At 37.2% G+C, this 18,830-nt stretch overlaps 1 protein-coding gene across 1 annotated transcript in view; it reads right to left on the bottom strand.

Annotated features, from left to right (window-relative positions):
* Positions 1–15,887, bottom strand: part of cog6 (component of oligomeric golgi complex 6) — a 42,647-nt gene extending 26,760 nt beyond the window's left edge. The window contains exons 1-4 of the mRNA XM_053646868.1: positions 15,687–15,887; positions 14,473–14,616; positions 13,970–14,041; positions 13,776–13,834 (exon numbers count right to left, since the gene is read on the bottom strand). Coding sequence (XP_053502843.1) covers positions 13,776–13,834; positions 13,970–14,041; positions 14,473–14,616; positions 15,687–15,824 — 413 coding nt within the window. The 5' untranslated portion in view covers positions 15,825–15,887. The remainder of the gene's footprint in view (positions 1–13,775; positions 13,835–13,969; positions 14,042–14,472; positions 14,617–15,686) is intronic.
* Between the last annotated feature and the right edge of the window lie 2,943 nt (positions 15,888–18,830).

The raw sequence follows: 18,830 nt of genomic DNA, 5'->3' as shown, positions 1-18,830 counted from the left end.
GTTACTCTTGATTATGTGCCATTAACAGAATTTTACTCCTTTTATACCACAGTAATTTACAATCAACAACTACAGTCATTATTATCACTACTACATCAGCTATAAATATTCACTCCTCACCAGCCACTTTTTTCTCTTGTCATGTTACCAAGAAACTGGAATGTACATGTAAAAGTCCTCTGTCTTGAACACTCTTCTGTGATGAAAAACATACTGACTGTTACAGTCAGTTGCCACTGGAGACTCCTTCAGTAATTATTAAACAAACATATTACAGAAACTCATCAGTATATTATTATTAGTCTTAAATTTTATGAAGAGTGCACCATACAAGTCCCTGTGACTGAAATGCTGCTAAAGAAACAATAACATGATAGAACAAGCGCATTAATATATACCTTTTTTTGATACCAATTTGAATTACGGCCAGCAAACTGCTGCTGTCAGAGCCGTGCTGTTCTAGAAATTGAAAATTAAATAAATGAAACCCTCTGACCAATCGGATATGAGAAAGTAGCAGCGATGAGGTATCATAACTGTAAGTTTTATCACAGAGAACAGGATGTTTCAGGTGGAAGTAGTCATAAATGTCACGCTGTGCTGTAAGTCATACTAACAGTGCATAATTAGGTGGAAGCACAGCACCTGAGGCTAAGACTGTGAAGAGATGTTTCACCAGTATGATGAGTACATCATCTTCAGTGCCCTCCACTAATATTGGTAAATATGAGCAAAGAAGGCTGTGAAAATTTGTCTTTATTGTTTAATATTTTGTTTAAAAAAAAAAATCACAAAAATACTGGATATCAAACAATTGCAAACATGTTTATAAAAAAAATATATCTTTGTTAAATATGTGTGCAAAAATTATTGGCACCCCTCTGAATACATATGAGAAAAATATATAAAGTAAATTGCGATTGATATTTTTTTAGTACACATGGGTGACCAGGAACAGGAAATTGCTCAACCATGACTTCCTGTTTCACAGGGGTATAAATATGAGGTAAAACATAGGCTTAATTCCCTTAATCATTTATCACAACGGGTAAGACGAAGGAAAATAGCTGTGATGTGCAGCAAAAGGTTGTCGAGCTTCACAAAATGTTAAGTGACTATAAGGAAATAGCACAAGCATTGAAAATGTCCATTTCCATCATCAGGGCAATAATTAAGAAGTTCCAGTCAACTGGAAATGTTATGAATCAACCTGGAATTGGACGTGTGTCTATATTGTCTCAACGCACTGTGAAGAGGATGGTCAAAAATCCTCCAAGGATCACAGCTGGAGAATTGCAGAAGTTAGTTGCGTCTTGGGGTCAGAAAATCTCCAAAACTACAATCCGAAGTCACCTACATCACCACAAGTTGTTTGGAATGGTTTCAAGACAAAAGCCTCTACTCTCATCCAAAAACAAACTCAAGCATCTTCAGTTTGCCAGACACTACTGGAACTTCAAATGGGATCTGGTTCTATGGCCAGATGAAACCAAAATAGAGCTTTTTGGCAATAAACACCAGAGGTGATTTTGGCGCACACAGAGAGGTAGCCATATGGAAAAGTACCTCATGCCCACGGTTAAATATGGTGGTGGCTCTTTAATGTTTTGGGGCTGTTTTTCTGTCAGAAGACCTGGACATTTTGTTAGGATACATGGCATCATGGACTATCAAATATCAACAGATATTAAATGAAAACCTGACTGCCTTTGCCAGAAAGCTTAAAATGTGCCGTGGTTGGATCTTCCAGCAGGACAATGATCCAAAATACATCAAAATCAACACAAAAATGGTTTACTGACCACAAAATCAAGGTCCTGCCATGATTATCACAGTCCCCTGACCTGAACCCCATAGAAAACCTGTGGGGTGAACTGAAGAGGAGAGTCCACCAGCATGGACCTCAAAATTTGAAGGATTTGGAGAGATTCTGTATGGAGGAATGGTCTCAGATCCCTTGCCATGTTTTCTCCAACCTCATCAGACATTATAGGAGAAGACTCAGAGCTGTTATCTTGGCAAAGGGAGGTAGCACAAAGTATTGACTAAAAACGGTGCCAATAATTGTTGCACACCTATATTTAACAAAGATTGTTTTGATAAACCTGTGTTTTGTTTGCAGTTGTTTGATATCCATGAGAGCAGAGCACTTTTGTGATTTTTTTTTAAACAAAAAAATCAAAGGGTTAAACAATAAAGACAATTCTTCACAGCCTTCTTTGCTCATATTTACCAAGGGTGCCAATATTAGTGGAGGGCACTGTAAGAGCTAGCTGTTTGACCATGGGTTTGTTTAAAAGCCATGCTTGCAGCCTGTGACCTTAAATTACTAGTTCTTGCTACTAAAGGAAATGCAAATAATAGGAAACTTCCAGAAAACTTTCACTTTGTAAGCCACTGTGCAGATCTGCACTTGAGTTTCCAAAAGAATTACATTGTTTCATCACATACTCATCTCAATTCTGGTCCCGTGGTCATGGAACAAGCTACGGAACTTCAGACACTCTCTAGATTTCCACTCAACCATCAAGAACACACAAAAAAAGACACCGCTCTTTAGGTAACTAAACGCTGATGGGAAAACAGCCTCAGGTCTTCCTCTGTCTTTGTGTGTTTATTTTTACACAGGTGGTGCAATGCGGTTATCTTTTTAAACACAATTAATCATACATTATTGGTGTATCATAACGGTTTTATTTGTGGTTTGACTGATTGCTTGGTCACAATGTTTGTGGCACTGTTTGTGTTTAATTGTTGCTCCCTCTGTTCTTCCTCCAGCTATCCTACACTTGCTTCTGGGGGTGTTGATGGTTATTTTATTTCTGCAGTACTTATATCAACGTTAAGTCTTTGGACAGCTAGATACTTGTATTGTATACGGCCTTACTTGTAAGTCGCTTTGTATCAAATCAATGGAAAGGCAACATAAAGTGGCTTATTAAGGTGTTGAGCCAACACGTGCCACCAGAACAGCTTTAAAGCAAGTCTCTAAGACTGTACAGGAAGGATGAACACCATTTTCCCAAAAGATTCTTTCGGTTGGTGTTTTGATGATGGTGATGATGATGATGAACGTTCTAAGACATCGCTCCAAAATCTCCCATAGGTGTTTAACTGGGTTGAGATAGCATAGGATTTACATCACGGCCATATTCATCAAATCATTCAGTAAGCCTTTTGCGCTGTAGTTGGGTGCAGCGTGGTCCTGGAAGGATAATAACTTTGGATTGATGTGCAGTGAGTGTTCTCTCGAAGTAGACAAGTGGAACCAAACCACTGCAGAACAGCATACCTTACAGCATAACAGAGCCACCAGACCCCCTCCTTCAAGGGTCATATGCCTCTTACTGCACTGGCCCACTTGTCGAGAACATGTATCACTCCTCTGAATATATCATAATCTATCAGTGTGGTTTTTGTACAGCTGAACTCTGAAATGTGCCTTCTTTTAATAAGGGGTTTATGCACTGTAGTTATAACACAACATCCTTCTCTATGTAGTTATCCAACTGCTCTTGCTGATAGTCTGATGACACCCTGTATCGACATTTTCCATCACCTTAGGCACAGTTTCTCTTTTGTTTTTCCTCACATACTGAATTAATGAGGCAGGATTACAGTCATTCAGTATGCCTTTTTGACCACAATTTCCGGCCCCATGTACTGCTGTCTTTCCCATAAATGTACCTGCAGATTCCTAGTGAAACACAGCCAGTTGTCAGTCAGTACCATGCCACAGAGCACGGTAGGAATACTACACTAAAGCCCTAAGGTTAGGAAATCCTCCAGCATAATATTTAATTCTATCAGTGTTGGTTTTTGTGAGTATGAAGCTTTGATAAGTAACAAAGTCCTGCACTGTTCTGCTATGGAGCTTAGAGTTTCACTCTAGGCATGAGATATTATTTTCTCTTTGTTGCCCCGAAACACAGCATTACTCAGGTGTGAAACTACCGCCAGCTTTGACTAATACAACTCGAGAATCTTTTTTTATTTTAGTGTATGAGCTATTGCTCTCCTGTGCAGAGAAAAAAAATAGCACCCTTACACACTATAAATCACTGATAGTAAAATCATTAAGAAGCCATCCCATTAAAGCTGTAAAACATGACAATTATTAAATGCAACATTCTATGAATGAAGATAATAAGAAGACAAAAAGGTTAATAAACCTGTCTCTCAGGAGACCGTAATATATAAATTCAGTCATACAACTCGATACACTTTTAATGAATGTGCATAGTTATCGACTTTCATTTAATGCTTCATAAACAAGGCTTTTATAGGAAGGAAGTGTACATTATTTGGTGTGATTGTGGGTGAGACAGAGAGAATGAAGTAGAATGCTTTTGATTTTGACTTTGTATAAATTATAGGTGTAACACAACATATGACAAAATATCTGTATCAGTATTCAGATTTATACCCAAACTGGGTGTGGTATGAACTGGAAGATTTTTTTTTGTTATTAAATTAAATAAAATATGAACGCTATCATCATGCTCATGAAATGGTCCTGACGCACACTTCTAGTCTCTACCAGACACTCTGTGAAGCTTTTTTTTTTTTTTTTTTTTAAATGCTGATAATTCCAAATAATACATTTGTGTTCAGTTATACTCTGCTATAAACTATATATAATCACACTTATACACACACACACATACACACACACACACACACACACACACACACACACATACACATATTTCTTCACATTGTTTCAATCATTCATTTCAACCTCATGTATAAGATCCCTGAGAACAGAGCATGATTGAGGACCTCCTTCATAGAGGTCTTCGGCAAACTCATTAAATGATTATTAAGTCATGCACCAGTGGTCCTATAGAGTGTTCGGTAAGCCAACTATCTCACCAATGCACATCCACAGCACAGCTTTTAACGTGAAATATTATTCATCTTCATCTTGCATTAGTCACAGCACCAGTCCTGCTGCTAAACCTTAACTTACAAAACCACACATATCTGCCTATTCTTCATCCTGATACAAATGCAAAGTGTAGCTACGTGTTACGGGAAAAATGGGAATACATTTCCCCGCCTGTGCTCGCGCTTCAATGTGTCTGCTCGCTCATGCATCCTCAATTCGACTCAGGCCATGGAATCAATCAAAGGACTGGGACATGAGCGACCTCGTGAAATGTACTGACCAGTCACCCATGCTCTAAAACAAAGTAAACTTTCAGGCAGTCCCTTGATTGTAAACCCACTTCTTATGGACCGAACAGTTCAAGTGTCCTTTCTCTGACTATTTGCGTATAAATTGGCTTATAAATTGGATCCCTAGTTGGATTTTTCCAGTATGACATTTCCTGGCATTTCCCACAACATAGCAAGCGAAGAAGATGTGGTCAGTTTATCAATTTAAAAAGAGAAATGTGTATTCTACTTCAAATTCCCTTTAACACTTTCTGTTCAACCCATATTTATAAGATCAGTATAACTATGCCTATTATCTTTTGGAAGTTGTTCATGACTCCTTGTAAGTATTTCTATAAACTCTAATGATGCTTTGATCATTTATAATATTTGTAGTTACAATAAAACAATTATAAGAACTTAAACATTTAAAATGTCAGGGCTTCCAGAACTGACAGACACATATACTGTATGTAGCACCTTCCTGTCTCTCAAAGGATAAGTAAGTGCTGTGTACTTGCCATTTTTAAATGTTTTAGAGCAAAACATTTCATTTTTGTAAAGTGCTTTATTATTTTGAAATGAAAGTGTTCAAACCGCAATAATGTGCCTTTATGTTTGTATGCAATTAATCTACAATGAAGTGTTTCCATATTACATTACAAAAATGAAGTTAATAATGTCTTACAACTTATTATATATTTATTATTGTAAATTTTAACATCATTTGCTTTACTTGAAGCACTCAATGATAATATGTTATTAATAATTCGCTTTTATAATCAAGTTTTATAATTATTCACAGGCCATTAGTTATAAATGATAAGAAAAAAAGCTCACAAGAAATTATTACAAACTGACAGAGAAAAAGAATTGTAATGATTTATAAATATAGGCTTCATAGAACGTTTCAACAAATTCTCATTTCTGCTAATGAAAGGTCCTTTCAGCGAAACTTCTGCTCAAACATGTACGCAAACATACAAAGATGAAGAAAAAGCTAGGGGCAGTGGACAATCAGTGCTATCGGGTGCTTACTTGTTTGTCTGTCCTCAGCCTTCTTTATTCAGGGTTTGTTTTCCTCTCATCACTAGGCACAGCTGTTATGTTCTTTAGAGAACAAACAGCACCGTGGCATTGAGTGATATGGAGGACGTGGGAGGCAGACAGAGGGCGCGATGCGCTCTCTCATCAAGACATGATGCTCGTTTGTCACTGAGACCAGGCTTGTCTGAGAAGCTTTCAGGTGATACATTCTGCTTTTAAATGAGGTAGGAAGGGACAGGGGAGCTTTTATTTTCGTTCTTTCTTTTTTTTCAGCACGAAATGTTTTTTGCATACAGAAAGTCTACCACAACTTGATAACCTCCATCTAACCAAAGAAGAAAAAAAAAAAAAAAACAGAAATGCTAAGAATCTAGAAAACCAGGCCTCAGTAAAGTAAGAAGAAACGAGACTCTACTATTTATTTTTCCTCCATCTAAAATGTCAAGCTCTTGCCTCAAATGTTAGAAAAGTCAAATAAAAAAAGGTCAGCACTTGTCTATACAATGAACTTCAGCACAAAAGAACCACACCGATAACCAAAGGTCATTTGGGGGAGTTTTCCAGACTGGGAAAGCTGACATCAGCAGTCTGTGGTTTCATATTTTATATTCTTTCATTATATCTGCTCATTCATTTTCTCCCAATAAGTAAAAGTGCATCCTATGTCCTTGTCTTGTATCTCCCACAGCTTTCTCCCTTTATGATATACAAGATGTCAGGCAAGGTTTCAGAGCAGCTGGACAGACAGGGATGCTCCCATCTGGCCTAGTGTACTGTGGACTCACTGATGAATATGTCACTAAGACGGAGTTGCTCCCAAAGGACCTGGGGGACAAAATAACACCACCAGGCCCACTCTATATTTATAAAACATATTCATTCAGTAGACTTTTCCCTGGATAATACAAATGCTGTTCGCTTCTTAAATGAGTTCTAACAAGACATGAGCAGAAAGCAAAATATGATCCTGTATACACAATAACACTACAAGGGTGGGGTTTTTGGTTTTGTTTTTTAAACCTAAAATATCTGTAGAATGTCTAAGACAGAAGTGTAATAATATGGAGACTGACATTAAATCTTATTTAACACTGCAGCTTCCATGCAAGTATACTATTACTTGGTTAAAAGATCTCTTAAAGGGCTGTCACGATCGTTAAATTCGGGCTGATGATTTTTGTTATTCAACTAATTGACATTCAACTGTCATTTCTGTGAACTTCATTATAGTAATCTAAAATATGCTTTATCACACCATTTATGGACAGAACCTGACACAAAAAGCCTGTTACTGACATGAAAAATGGTAATGAATAATAAATAATGCACCGGCAAAAACAGGTCATGTCTTTAGCATCTACAGTAGGGTTTTACCAACAGAAACCTTTTTAGATTAATGTGCAAGAAGAACTGGTCTTAGCCTGTAGTGTCTTATCAAAACAATGAAATATAATTTACTTAGTATTCCACCTGGTATATTTGTTATTTGTTCTTTATTAAAAAAAAAAAAAAAAAAAAAAAGGGCAACACTGCTCCCAACACCCATCATCATTATCCAGGCCAGAACAAGCCTAAAATTAGTATCGGATCCAAGTTTATGCATTTTCCACTTGATAATTTGATTCATTTTATGCCATGATCACTCATGCAATAAAGATCTTGCATGTGGACAGAAGATACAGCTTGCCTTAAAACACTGGTACCACTGTGTCTGTGATGTTTCAAGTAATTAAGCAACAGAAACTTGTAGACAGATTATTACTAAAATGATATTAGTATTGAATCAGTATTAATTCAGTATCACCATGTCGAATCAGTATGTAATTTGTATTGAATCAGTATTAAATAAGTATGAAAGGAGTATCAAATCAGTATAAAATCTCTGTTGTATAAGTGTCAAGTCAGTAATGAATTAGTATTGAATCAGAATAAAATCAGTATCAAATGGGGTTTTTTTTAACAAATCAGTATCAGCTCACAAAGGAATCAGAATCAAATCTCTATTGAATCAGTATATCAAGTCGGTATTGAATTAGTACTGAATCTGTATACAATCAGTATCAATTGGGTATTAAAACCCACAACAAATCAGTTTGAAATTAGTATCAAATCAGTATGGAATGAGTATGGAATCAGTACAGAATCAGTAATAAATCAGATTGGAATCCCCATGGAATCAGTATCAAATCAGTATGAAATTAGTACAGAATCAGTATCATGTCAGTACGGAATCAGTAATAAATCAGACTGAAATCTGGAATCAGATAATGGAATCATTATCGAATCAGAAGGAAATCAGTATCAAATGAGTATCAAATCCATATTAGTATTAAATATCAGTACTGAATCAGTATTAAATCAGGGAGGAATTAGGATGGAATCTGTACTAAATAAGTATCAAATCAGTATCAGGTATCAGGCAATACATGGAGCTTTGAGAACGATAGCATACTGAACATTAAAAAAAAAACAGTCTGTGCAGCCCCATAGCTTATGAATGAACAAACTCCTTATGTTAATGGTATGTTTAAGTCAGGGTTCTTTTTCAAAACATACCATAGTCTGAGGTCAGGGCTACTGAAGCATGGAGTGACCAAATGCCCATCACAGCTGTGGCAACATGCCAGTGGCAGATGTCGCTTCACAAGGTCAGAAATATAGCCAACCTGCACTGCTCAGCTCCAGAAATCACTTTCTGTACACCATCACTTTCAGCCTTGTTCTATCACTCACTCTCTCACAAACAAACCCCCTGTGCATAAATCACTCTGCTTTTCTTTCCACCCGATCCATCTCCCTCTCTCTCTCACTCCGGCATGCCAATGTTTCATCAGGTGAGACATTCTGCTGAGCGTTCCTGTCACCTCCTCAATCGCTTCTCCCTCTAATCAATTATGCCCAAATGAGTTTTACTGGCAGCCTCTCAATGGCCATAAACAACTGTGTGCCACTAGCAGGGGCCGTAAAGCTGATCTGCGGGCGGTGAAAAGCAACGGAAAGGCTCAGCCTGAAGAGTTGATTCATCACTCACTGCACTGCACATTCTCGTCTTATTGCCCAGGGGCAAGCACAGTTCCCGATCATATCTATCATAGGCCACGATCGGTAGAAATCACAATGAGCAGCCAACAAGAGATGACACTATTAATTACACATGCTGCGTTGAAGTGCGACAAGAATAACAGTCACAGAGACAGCTTATGAATCATTCATCAGTCCTCATGAAAAAGTTCAATTTCTAACTTATTTATGAATCTATGAACACTCATTTATATTCCTCAGATGTAACACAAAGCGGCAGAGCAAATACCAACTAAAGATCTGACAAAATGCTTGACAGAGGTAGGACAAAGCAATTATGGGTAACAGTAGAAATAGTTAAATAAATAAAGAAATAAAAAGATATAAGATGTGTTCTTTGTTTTTACCAAACTGCAGAAAAAGAATTGCTTATGGTAAGTTGTTCAATGCAGTTAATTGCAATTCATCTGAAGTCAGAAACATTCACCTTTTATTAACCTGTATTCACAATTCAGTAAGAAGCAGCACTAGCCACTAATCACACTGATAACAAATGCAAAGTGAAGTAAAGGAAAGGTCAGTGGTAATTGATGATAATGTTTCTAGTAAAACTGCACTTTCTGGGTAGGCTTCTTTAAGCTACAGCATATGAGCAAGCTGGAAAACTGGATATTTTTTCTTGCATTTTTAAATGGATTTGATGACATTCAAGATGCACAATGAGTCCAGAAATCTACATACATATTGACTAAAGACATTTCCTATGATAAGTCTACTTTATTTCCATAAGATGTAATTTCACAATAATAGTTAAGAGACTGATGTATTTCTGCTTTAATTTATCAGATTTTTAGCGGGTCAATCATTTACATACACTTGGTTAGTATTTTAGTGACATTGCCTTTGAACTTAAAGCCTTCTACAAGCTTCTCAATACTATGCTGGAATTTTTACCCATTCCTCCTGACAGAGCTGGTGTAACTCAGTTCAGACACCTTTTCCAATTCAGTCCACATATTTTCTATGGGATTCAGGTCAGGGCTTTGTGATGGCCACTCCCAATACATTCACCTTGAGGTCTTTAAGCCAGTTTATTACTACTTAAGATCAATGTCCTGACCCAATTGTGAACAAGTTTGAACTTTCTGGCTGATGTCTTGAGGCTTTGTTTTAGGATTTCTAGCAAAGCACTCCCACAATAAGATGCTGCAACAGTCGTGTTTCACAACCAGATGTTTCACAGTCGGGATGGTGTTCTTCAGATTAAAAGCCTCGTTCTATTTCCTCCATACGTAATGCTGATCATTATGGCCAAACAGTTCAAGTTTTGTTTCATCTGATCACAGAACACTCTCCCAAAAGGCTAGGTCTTCATCATGGAGATCAGAACCCAACTTCAGTCTTGCTTTTTCAAGCCGGTATTAGAATAGGAGCTTCTTCCTTGCATGACAGTCTTTCAGGTCATGGGAATGTAGGACCCTCTTAATGGTGGATGTGCATAGTTTGGTACTTGATGCCTCCAACTCTTTCCCCAATTCCTTTGTCATGGTCTCAGGATTCAGTTGAACTTTTCAAACCAAAGTTCATCCCTGGAAGATAATTCATGAATGACGCAATGTCTGTGTGGTCCAAAGGTTTTTATATTTGCATTAAAAAAAAAAGCACATGTACATAAGTATTCTGGGCGGCTGTGGCTCAGGTGGTAGAGCGGGTAGTCCACTAACCGTAGGGTTGGCGGTTCGATTCCCGGCCCACATGAGGCCACATGCCGAAGTGTCCTTAGGCAAGACACTGAAACCCAAGTTGCTCCTGTACTTTGTTGAAGCACCTTTGGCACCAATTACAGCCTCAAGTCTTTTTGAGTATGATGCTACAAGCTTGGCACACCTATTTTTGGGCAGTTTCTCCCATTCTTCTTTGCAGGACCTCTCAAGCTCCATCAGGTTGGATGGGGAGCGTCGGTGCACAGCCATTTTCAGATCTCTCCAGAGATGTTCAATCGGGTTCAAGTCTGGGCTCTGGCTGGACCACTCAAGGACATTCACAGAGTTGTCCTGTAGCCACTCCTTTGTTATCTTGGCTGTGTGCTTAGGGTCGTTGTCCTGTTGGAAGATCAACCTTCGCCCCAGTCTGAGGTCCAGAGCACTCTGGAGCAGGTTTTCATCACAGATGTCTCTGTACATTGCTGCATTCATTTTTCCCTCGATCCTGAGTAGTCTCCCAGTTCCTGCCACAGAAAAACATCCCCACAGCATGATGCTGCCACCACCATGCTTCACTGTAGGGATGGTATTGGCCAGGTGTTGACTGGTGCCTGGCTTCCTCCAGACATGATGCTTGCCATTCAGGCCAAAGAGTTCAATCTTTGTCTTGGTCTGAGAGTCCTTCAAGTGCCTTCTGGCAAACTCCAGGTGGGCTGTCATGTGCCTTTTACTGAGGAGTGGCTTCCGTCTGGCCACTCAACCATACAGGCCTGATTGGTGGACTGCTGAAGAGATGGTTGTTCTTCTGGAAGGTTCTCCCCTCTCCACAGAGACACGTTGGAGCTCTGTCAGAGTGACCATCGGGTTTTTGGTCACTGACTAAGGCCCTTCTCCCCCGATCGCTCAGTTTGGCTGGGCGGCCAGCTCTAGGAAGAGTGCTGCTGTTTCCAGACTTCTTCCATTTACAGATGATGGAGGCCACTGTGCTCAGTGGGACCTTCAATGCTGCAGAAATGTTTCTGTACCCTTCCCCAGCTCTGTGCCTCGATAGAATCCTGTCTAGGATGTCTACAGACAATTCCTTGGACTTCATGGCTTGGTTTGTGCTCTGACGTGCATTGTTAACTGTGGGACCTTATATAGACAGGTGTGCAGGTGTGTGCCTTTCTAAATCATGTCCAATCAACTGAATTTACCACAGGTGGACTCCAATCAAGTTGTAGAAACATCTCAAGGATGATCAGTGGAAACAGGATTCACCTGAGCTCAATTTTGAGTGTCATGGCAAAGGCTGTGAATACTTATGCACATGTGCTTTTTGTGTTTTTTATTTTTAATAAATTTGCAAAGATTTCAAACAAACTTCTTTCATGTTGTCATTATGGGGTATTGTTTGTAGAATTTTGAGGAAAATAATGAATTTAATCCATTTTGGAATAAGGCTGTAACATAAAATGTGGAAAAAATGAAGCGCTGTGAATACTTTCCAGATGCACTGTATGGTACAGCAGCTATAAAACTCCCTCACTTTCTTTTGACTTTAATAAGGCAGAAAAATGTCTTATGTTCCAGAGAAAGCTGAAAGCACAAAGTGTTCTGTACCGAAGGCTCTCTCATGGCAGAAATCTTACTGAAGATTACAACACACCAACACTCAAGTCTCCTTCTATAAAAGTTAAATAAATATCTCCCCACATCATGACTATCCATTTCTCTTTGTCAAATAATAAATCATTTTTAATCTGTTTATTATTACTCTTAGATTATGTGGAGTATCCGCCATACATTCACATGAATTCACCATTACTATAGAAACTATAATGTATTAGAACAAGCGCATTAATATAAATGTGTTATTTGAATTACAGCCTCTATTACTGTTGGTTATAAAAAAAAAAAAAAATTAAAAAAATATCAACACCTTCTGACCAGAATCAAGAATTCAACAGCACTATGGTATAATGCATATATACAAACTGCAATAACATGCACAGTGTTTTAAAATAACATGGACATAAGAAAACCAGTTCAGTTCTCTTTAAGCCCCAAGAAATGTCAGAACTACATTAATTATGAATAATGAAGTCATTAAGGGGGAGCTCATCTGAAAGAACCAGTGTTTTACAGATCTTTCAACTGCACAGTGAAAAACAACACATTTTAAAACACATTTTCCAGAATACAAAGCTGATCTAAAATATCTTAAAACTGCTGTAATACACTGCATCCAAACCCTGGTCTTGAGAGTTACTTTTAATCCTATCACAAACAGGTATACAGTCTTTTCATTTCCACTTGCAATCTATTAGATTTACACAATTTGCTTCCGTGTACACGCTATTCATCTTGGTAATGAATTTGATCAGCTTGCACTTTATAACACTCTAAACTGCATAAAATAAAAGTGTGTACCTTCAGCAGATTTAACTTCCTCATATATATGCTACTGCTGTGCTGAGAGATATCGAGCTGTAATCCTTTGTTTGCGCTCAACCCTCCCGAGATACGGATCTTCTTTTAACCAGGAGTAAAAGCAGAGCCGGTTTCAAGAGACTTGGCCACAATTACAGATACAGTTTTCCCATTTTTGCAGATTCTTTATCGCAATTTATGAGAATACAGAATACTCACTGAGCGGATTTTTAAAAAGGCACCAGACATAAAATATAGAAAATGTCAAATGTAGCAGAGGATGGTATTTCTATATACAAAATACAAACTGGGAACAATAATACAACATGTGCAAAGAGAAAACTGTCAGACTTTTCCAAACAGCTGGCATTTTGTTTGGGAGTCTGTAGATGTAAAATTTTGCCACATTTTGCATTTTGCAATTCAACTTACTTTTCTCCTTGTAGTTTGTTGGTTTTCAAAATCAAGTCCTGGGTTTGTTCCTTGGCTGCCTATTAAAAAGAACAGCAATTCATTTTCTAAACTACATCACACATCAAAGCAGGATCAACACAGTGCAAAGCAACATAACACTGAAAATTATTTCATTTTGGCCAAATTGCTGCAGAGTAAAAAAAACATTATACCTTTAATCTATTGGTCATTTCTTCACAACAGGAGCTCATGGCTTGGACATCTTCATGTATACTCTCCAGCTCCTATGTAAATGAGATAAAGTTCAGTAAGGGACATCTAAACATGCATTTAATGAACACAAATATTCTTTGTATTACTGCAGTATCATTTATTTACATTTATTCATTTAGCAGACGCTTTTATCCAAAGAGACTTACAAATGAGGAAATACAAACAAAGCGATATATCAAGTGGAGAACAATACAAGTAGTGCTACCATACAATATCTTTTAACTGAGTTCTAGAAAAGCAAAGTGCACAGAGTAGAGGTGCAAGTGCCAGAGTAGGTTTTTTTTTTTTTAGGATAATGTGGAGTTGGCATTTTAGGGGTTAGTTAGGTGTTCACAGAAGAGGAGGGTCTTTAGCTGTTTTTTGAAGATAGTGACAGATTGACATTTACATTTATTCATTTAGTTCAGTATCACAGTCAGAGACCAGGTTAAGCACAGCATACCTCCTTCACATCTTTAAATATCCGCACAAATTCTTCATTGATGGATAAACTCCGCCGCTCAATGTCCCCTCGCAGGTTTCTCCGTGTGCGAAGACTGTTTTCAGTGAAGAAAACTGAAAGAGACTTTAAAGCCTCCAACATCTCCTACAGTGAGAAAAGAAGATGAAGGTCAAGTTGAAGTTTAATATTCACCAAAAAGCAGCTATCCGTGGACATAAAGAAAATAGGAAGAAGAAGAAGAAGAGGAAGAAGAAGACAAAACCTTACACTGAAAATTGCAATATATTCATGGTAAAATTAAGCTATAATTACTAAAGAATTAGGTGCAATACTGAGAGTACGCAAAGGTCATTTTATTTCTTTTATTTAACTTTTTATTTAAAATTATTTTTTTTAAAAACTAAACTATTAGATTAACATTTTTGGTACAAAAATGTAATGACTCCAATCAACTCTGATTAACACTGCAAATAATAACAACAACAGCAATAATAGTAATAATAATAATAATAATAATGATGATAATAAGTAGAAGAAGAAAAAGAAGCATTATTGTTATTAGTAGTAGTAGTATTTACTTATATTATATATACTTATAGTAGTAGTAGTAGTAGTAGTAGCAATAGTAGCAGTATAGTGGGGAATAAATCTGAAATTACTGAAAACTGGGGGGGAAATCATGAATATTGCCATGAGCAATGGTTCTCTGCATATACTTATATACTTACAAATAAATTACACTTACTGTACATATCACATAATAATAATAATAATAATAATAATAATAATAAATTACCATTATGACATATTATTATTACTCATTCATAATGTGACAAAAATACATAAATAAATTTAAAAAAAAAATAAATAAAGAGAATAACGTGATATAAACAGCCAACATATAAACAGTCGTAAGGAGGCAGGAGTTTATAAATCTTTTTAAAATCTTGTTAACTATGGATTCAGAACTAGTTCTGGTTATCTGAGGAGCAAGTTAGCTGACTGGTTAAGTTATATTTCTTTAAGATGCATTAAGAAGACTTGTAGCCTGTTAGTAAACGACAGAAATCACGCCTCTGCACTTTTGAACATAAACATGACTTTAACTCTGAATAAGTGCATTAGTTTAACACATGCTAGTGAATAAGTACATTAGTTTAACACATGCTAGTTAGCCAGCTAGCATGCAAGCTTTGAATGAATCTGTCTCTCACCTTGTCGTTATCCAGCCTGGTTTCCAAAATCTTATTAAGCTTCCTTGACAGCGGGTTATTAGTCTGAGAGGAAACATTGCCGCTGTTTAGGATCAGACTCGGACTGTCAGATGAAATTTCCACTTTTGTATCTGCCATTATAAACAAACCACGTCAACTACCAGGAAGCTGTTTTGAGCATCGCAGATATTCGTCCCTCTGTTACAAGCGATACGCAACAACGAGTTCCGGCCTCGGAGTTATACATAAATATATATATATAATATATATATATATCCCCTGCAAATTATCATTTACAATACCGGCATAATAATTTGTATAATATTCCTAAATAATGCTAGCATAAAAAAAAGAAAAAGACAATTCTCTTTTAATTCTGTGAAAGCAATTAAGACTGTAAAAGGGGAAAGGGACTATACCTTTTAACAGTGCAAGCAATTTAGATCTTAGGTTAAAACTCAAATTAAAGGACTGTTGTTTAATCATGTTACATTTGTATAGTGTTAAAAGGGCAGCACGATGGTTCAGCAGGTATTATTGCCACTTCATAGCTGCAGGGTCCTACAGGTTTAATTACTGTCTGTGCAGTTTTGCATGTTCTCCCTGTGTCTACAAGGGTTTCCGCTGGATTGTTCAGTTTCCTCCTGAAAACATGCTGGTAGATGGATTGGCTACCAGCTATATAAAAGTGCTATATTGCCCCCAAGTAAGTGTGTGTGTGTGTGTGTGTGTGTGTGTGTGTGTGTGTGTGTGTGATGACCTGCGATGACCTGCAATGGACTGGCATCCCATTAAGTGGGCCCAGTGGTTCTGGGATAGGCTCTGGATCGACCAAGGCCCTGAGAAGAATAACGTGGTTACTGAAGTAATGGATGAGTAGTGTTAAACAACACTCATGCTTTTAAATGTATTTGACAAAATAGCAAGTTAAAGGCAGTTTAAAAAGGAAACATAAGTACTCCACGATCAGGGATGGCTTAAGGCTGCCTCTCACAGTCAATTATTTTGACAGATCCCCTGCCACAATCTCATTAAATCATCCCAAACTCACTTCTGCACATTGATATTGTGAGGAAAAAATAGATGTCCTTGACCCTGAATATATTTGCTCTGTCAAATTACTGCATTACAGCAAAATGATGAAATTACAGAAGTACATTTAGAGAAAATGTTCAGGTAAAAAACAGGGTTGTGGCGTTGTATGCAGAGGTTTTCTGAATAATTCACAGTAGTGCTTCCCTTCTGTAAACTCCAGTGCCCCAGCAAGCACCTCATGCTTTATCTCCTGCACTCAACAAACAACACCTCCCTGGTGTATCTCTTTAGTACTGATTGCTTGTGCTCTCTGGCATGTTTAGTACTGATCTATGATCATGCAGCTCTGAAAACTGTATTTCAACCACTGTAAGGTACAGCATACACCAGATTACATATTCACAGTCCATGACACCCTCTGTTGCACTTTTGGATGAAGCAGCAGCATTTCTGACATGACAGATGGTCCACATCAAGTCCAAGTCATAGTAATTGAGGGAAAGGAAGGTCAGGAATGAAGAGATTATAAAAATGCAAATGCATGTAGTTTGTGTGACTCTGAGTAAAGGACATACTGTAAATTGACCGAATCAATTTGTTGTATTTGTTTTAACTAGAGCATTTTTCCTTCTATGTTTGCAGACTCACGTACTCACACAAACATTTGTCTTACTATCCTTGTGAGGACATAATTATTACATAATAATTATAATAATACTATATTATAATATAGTATATATATAATAATAATATAATTACATAACATAATCTTACATAATTATCATGTTTACACCTAAATCTAACCATAACTTTAACCTCAATAACCAAAAGGAACCCTTTTGGCTTTTCCTGTTTTAAAATAAAGTTGTAATTTTTGTATTAAAAAAAGATACACAGAAAATATAGAACATACAAAATTAACACACACATGCACACACATTGCAGTGCGAAGCAGAACACGTTACAAAAAGAGATTTATTGTCACAGACTTGATTCACTTTATCTGTGTATAACAAATGTGCTAAACACTTTACTGTTGTTAAGTCTGGTCTTTAAGTAGGCCTGTTTGTACATAAAGTTGTGCTTTATATATTTATAGTCTTCATTTTTAAGTCATAAGGTGATTTAAAAAAAAAAAAAAAAAGCATCAATATCATACATATTTACCGATTGGTCCTCATATTTTAAAGTAATTCATAAAATGCTAAACATAAACTGTGTCTGTGTAATATTGAGCCCTGCTCAACCAGAGAAGTTGTCCTGGGGAGGACCTAGGACAGTCTAATGGTCTAATGACACTTAGATTATGCATCATTGTTTGTTTTCTTCTGGGCCTGGGCATTATGCCCATTAGTCTGAGTAAAAAGCTATCATTCTGTGGAAATTTTCTACCCTTAAAGTAGTTACTAACTGCAAAAATATGTGTCTAGACTATATGTGTGGGGGGGTTTATTTATCTCTTTGTGGGCGCCAAATGTCCTAGTGGTGACAGGAGTACATGATGATTAAACCTTGTGGAATATTCTTTTCCCCAAGAAAAAAAAACGAAACAACAACAACAAACTTTTTTATTTGAAAAGCTAAAATACAAAGATTTCTTTAGGATTTCCTAAGGGTAGAGCTATGATTAGCATTACTTCACACACAAATCAGTAGAAATACTTTACAAAGATAGTAAAAGAATAAAAATGATGGGTGTGGGTTGGAGGGATATATCTTGGTGGGGACCCAGTCTCCATACACGGAAAAGAAATAAATAACAGTTTTGATCTTGTGAGGGACATTTCAGGGATATTTGCCTGGTCCCTAAAAACGTTTTTTTTATATATATATTTTTTATTTTTACTGCAGCCAAAAGGTTTCACTTTGGTTATTGAAGTTAAGGTTACGGTTAGATGTAAGTGTCGCATAGCATTAATTAACTGCATTGAACTGCATTAATAATTATGGTAATGTAAGGTCCTCACAAGCCTGTGTGTGTGTGTGTGTGTGTGTGTGTGTGTGTTGCATGCATGGGAACTGGCCCAACCTCCTGGGCGGAGATGAGCGCGCACAAACACACGCACGCACACAAGCGCGCGCGCGCGTACATATAGAGTCTCCACTTTT

The sequence above is a fragment of the Ictalurus furcatus genome, chromosome 17, assembly GCF_023375685.1.
Source record: "Ictalurus furcatus strain D&B chromosome 17, Billie_1.0, whole genome shotgun sequence".
In the NCBI taxonomy this organism is placed as follows: domain Eukaryota; kingdom Metazoa; phylum Chordata; class Actinopteri; order Siluriformes; family Ictaluridae; genus Ictalurus; species Ictalurus furcatus.
The sequence above is the reverse complement of the archived record's forward strand: the minus strand, read 5'-3'. Positions and strand labels throughout refer to the sequence as shown.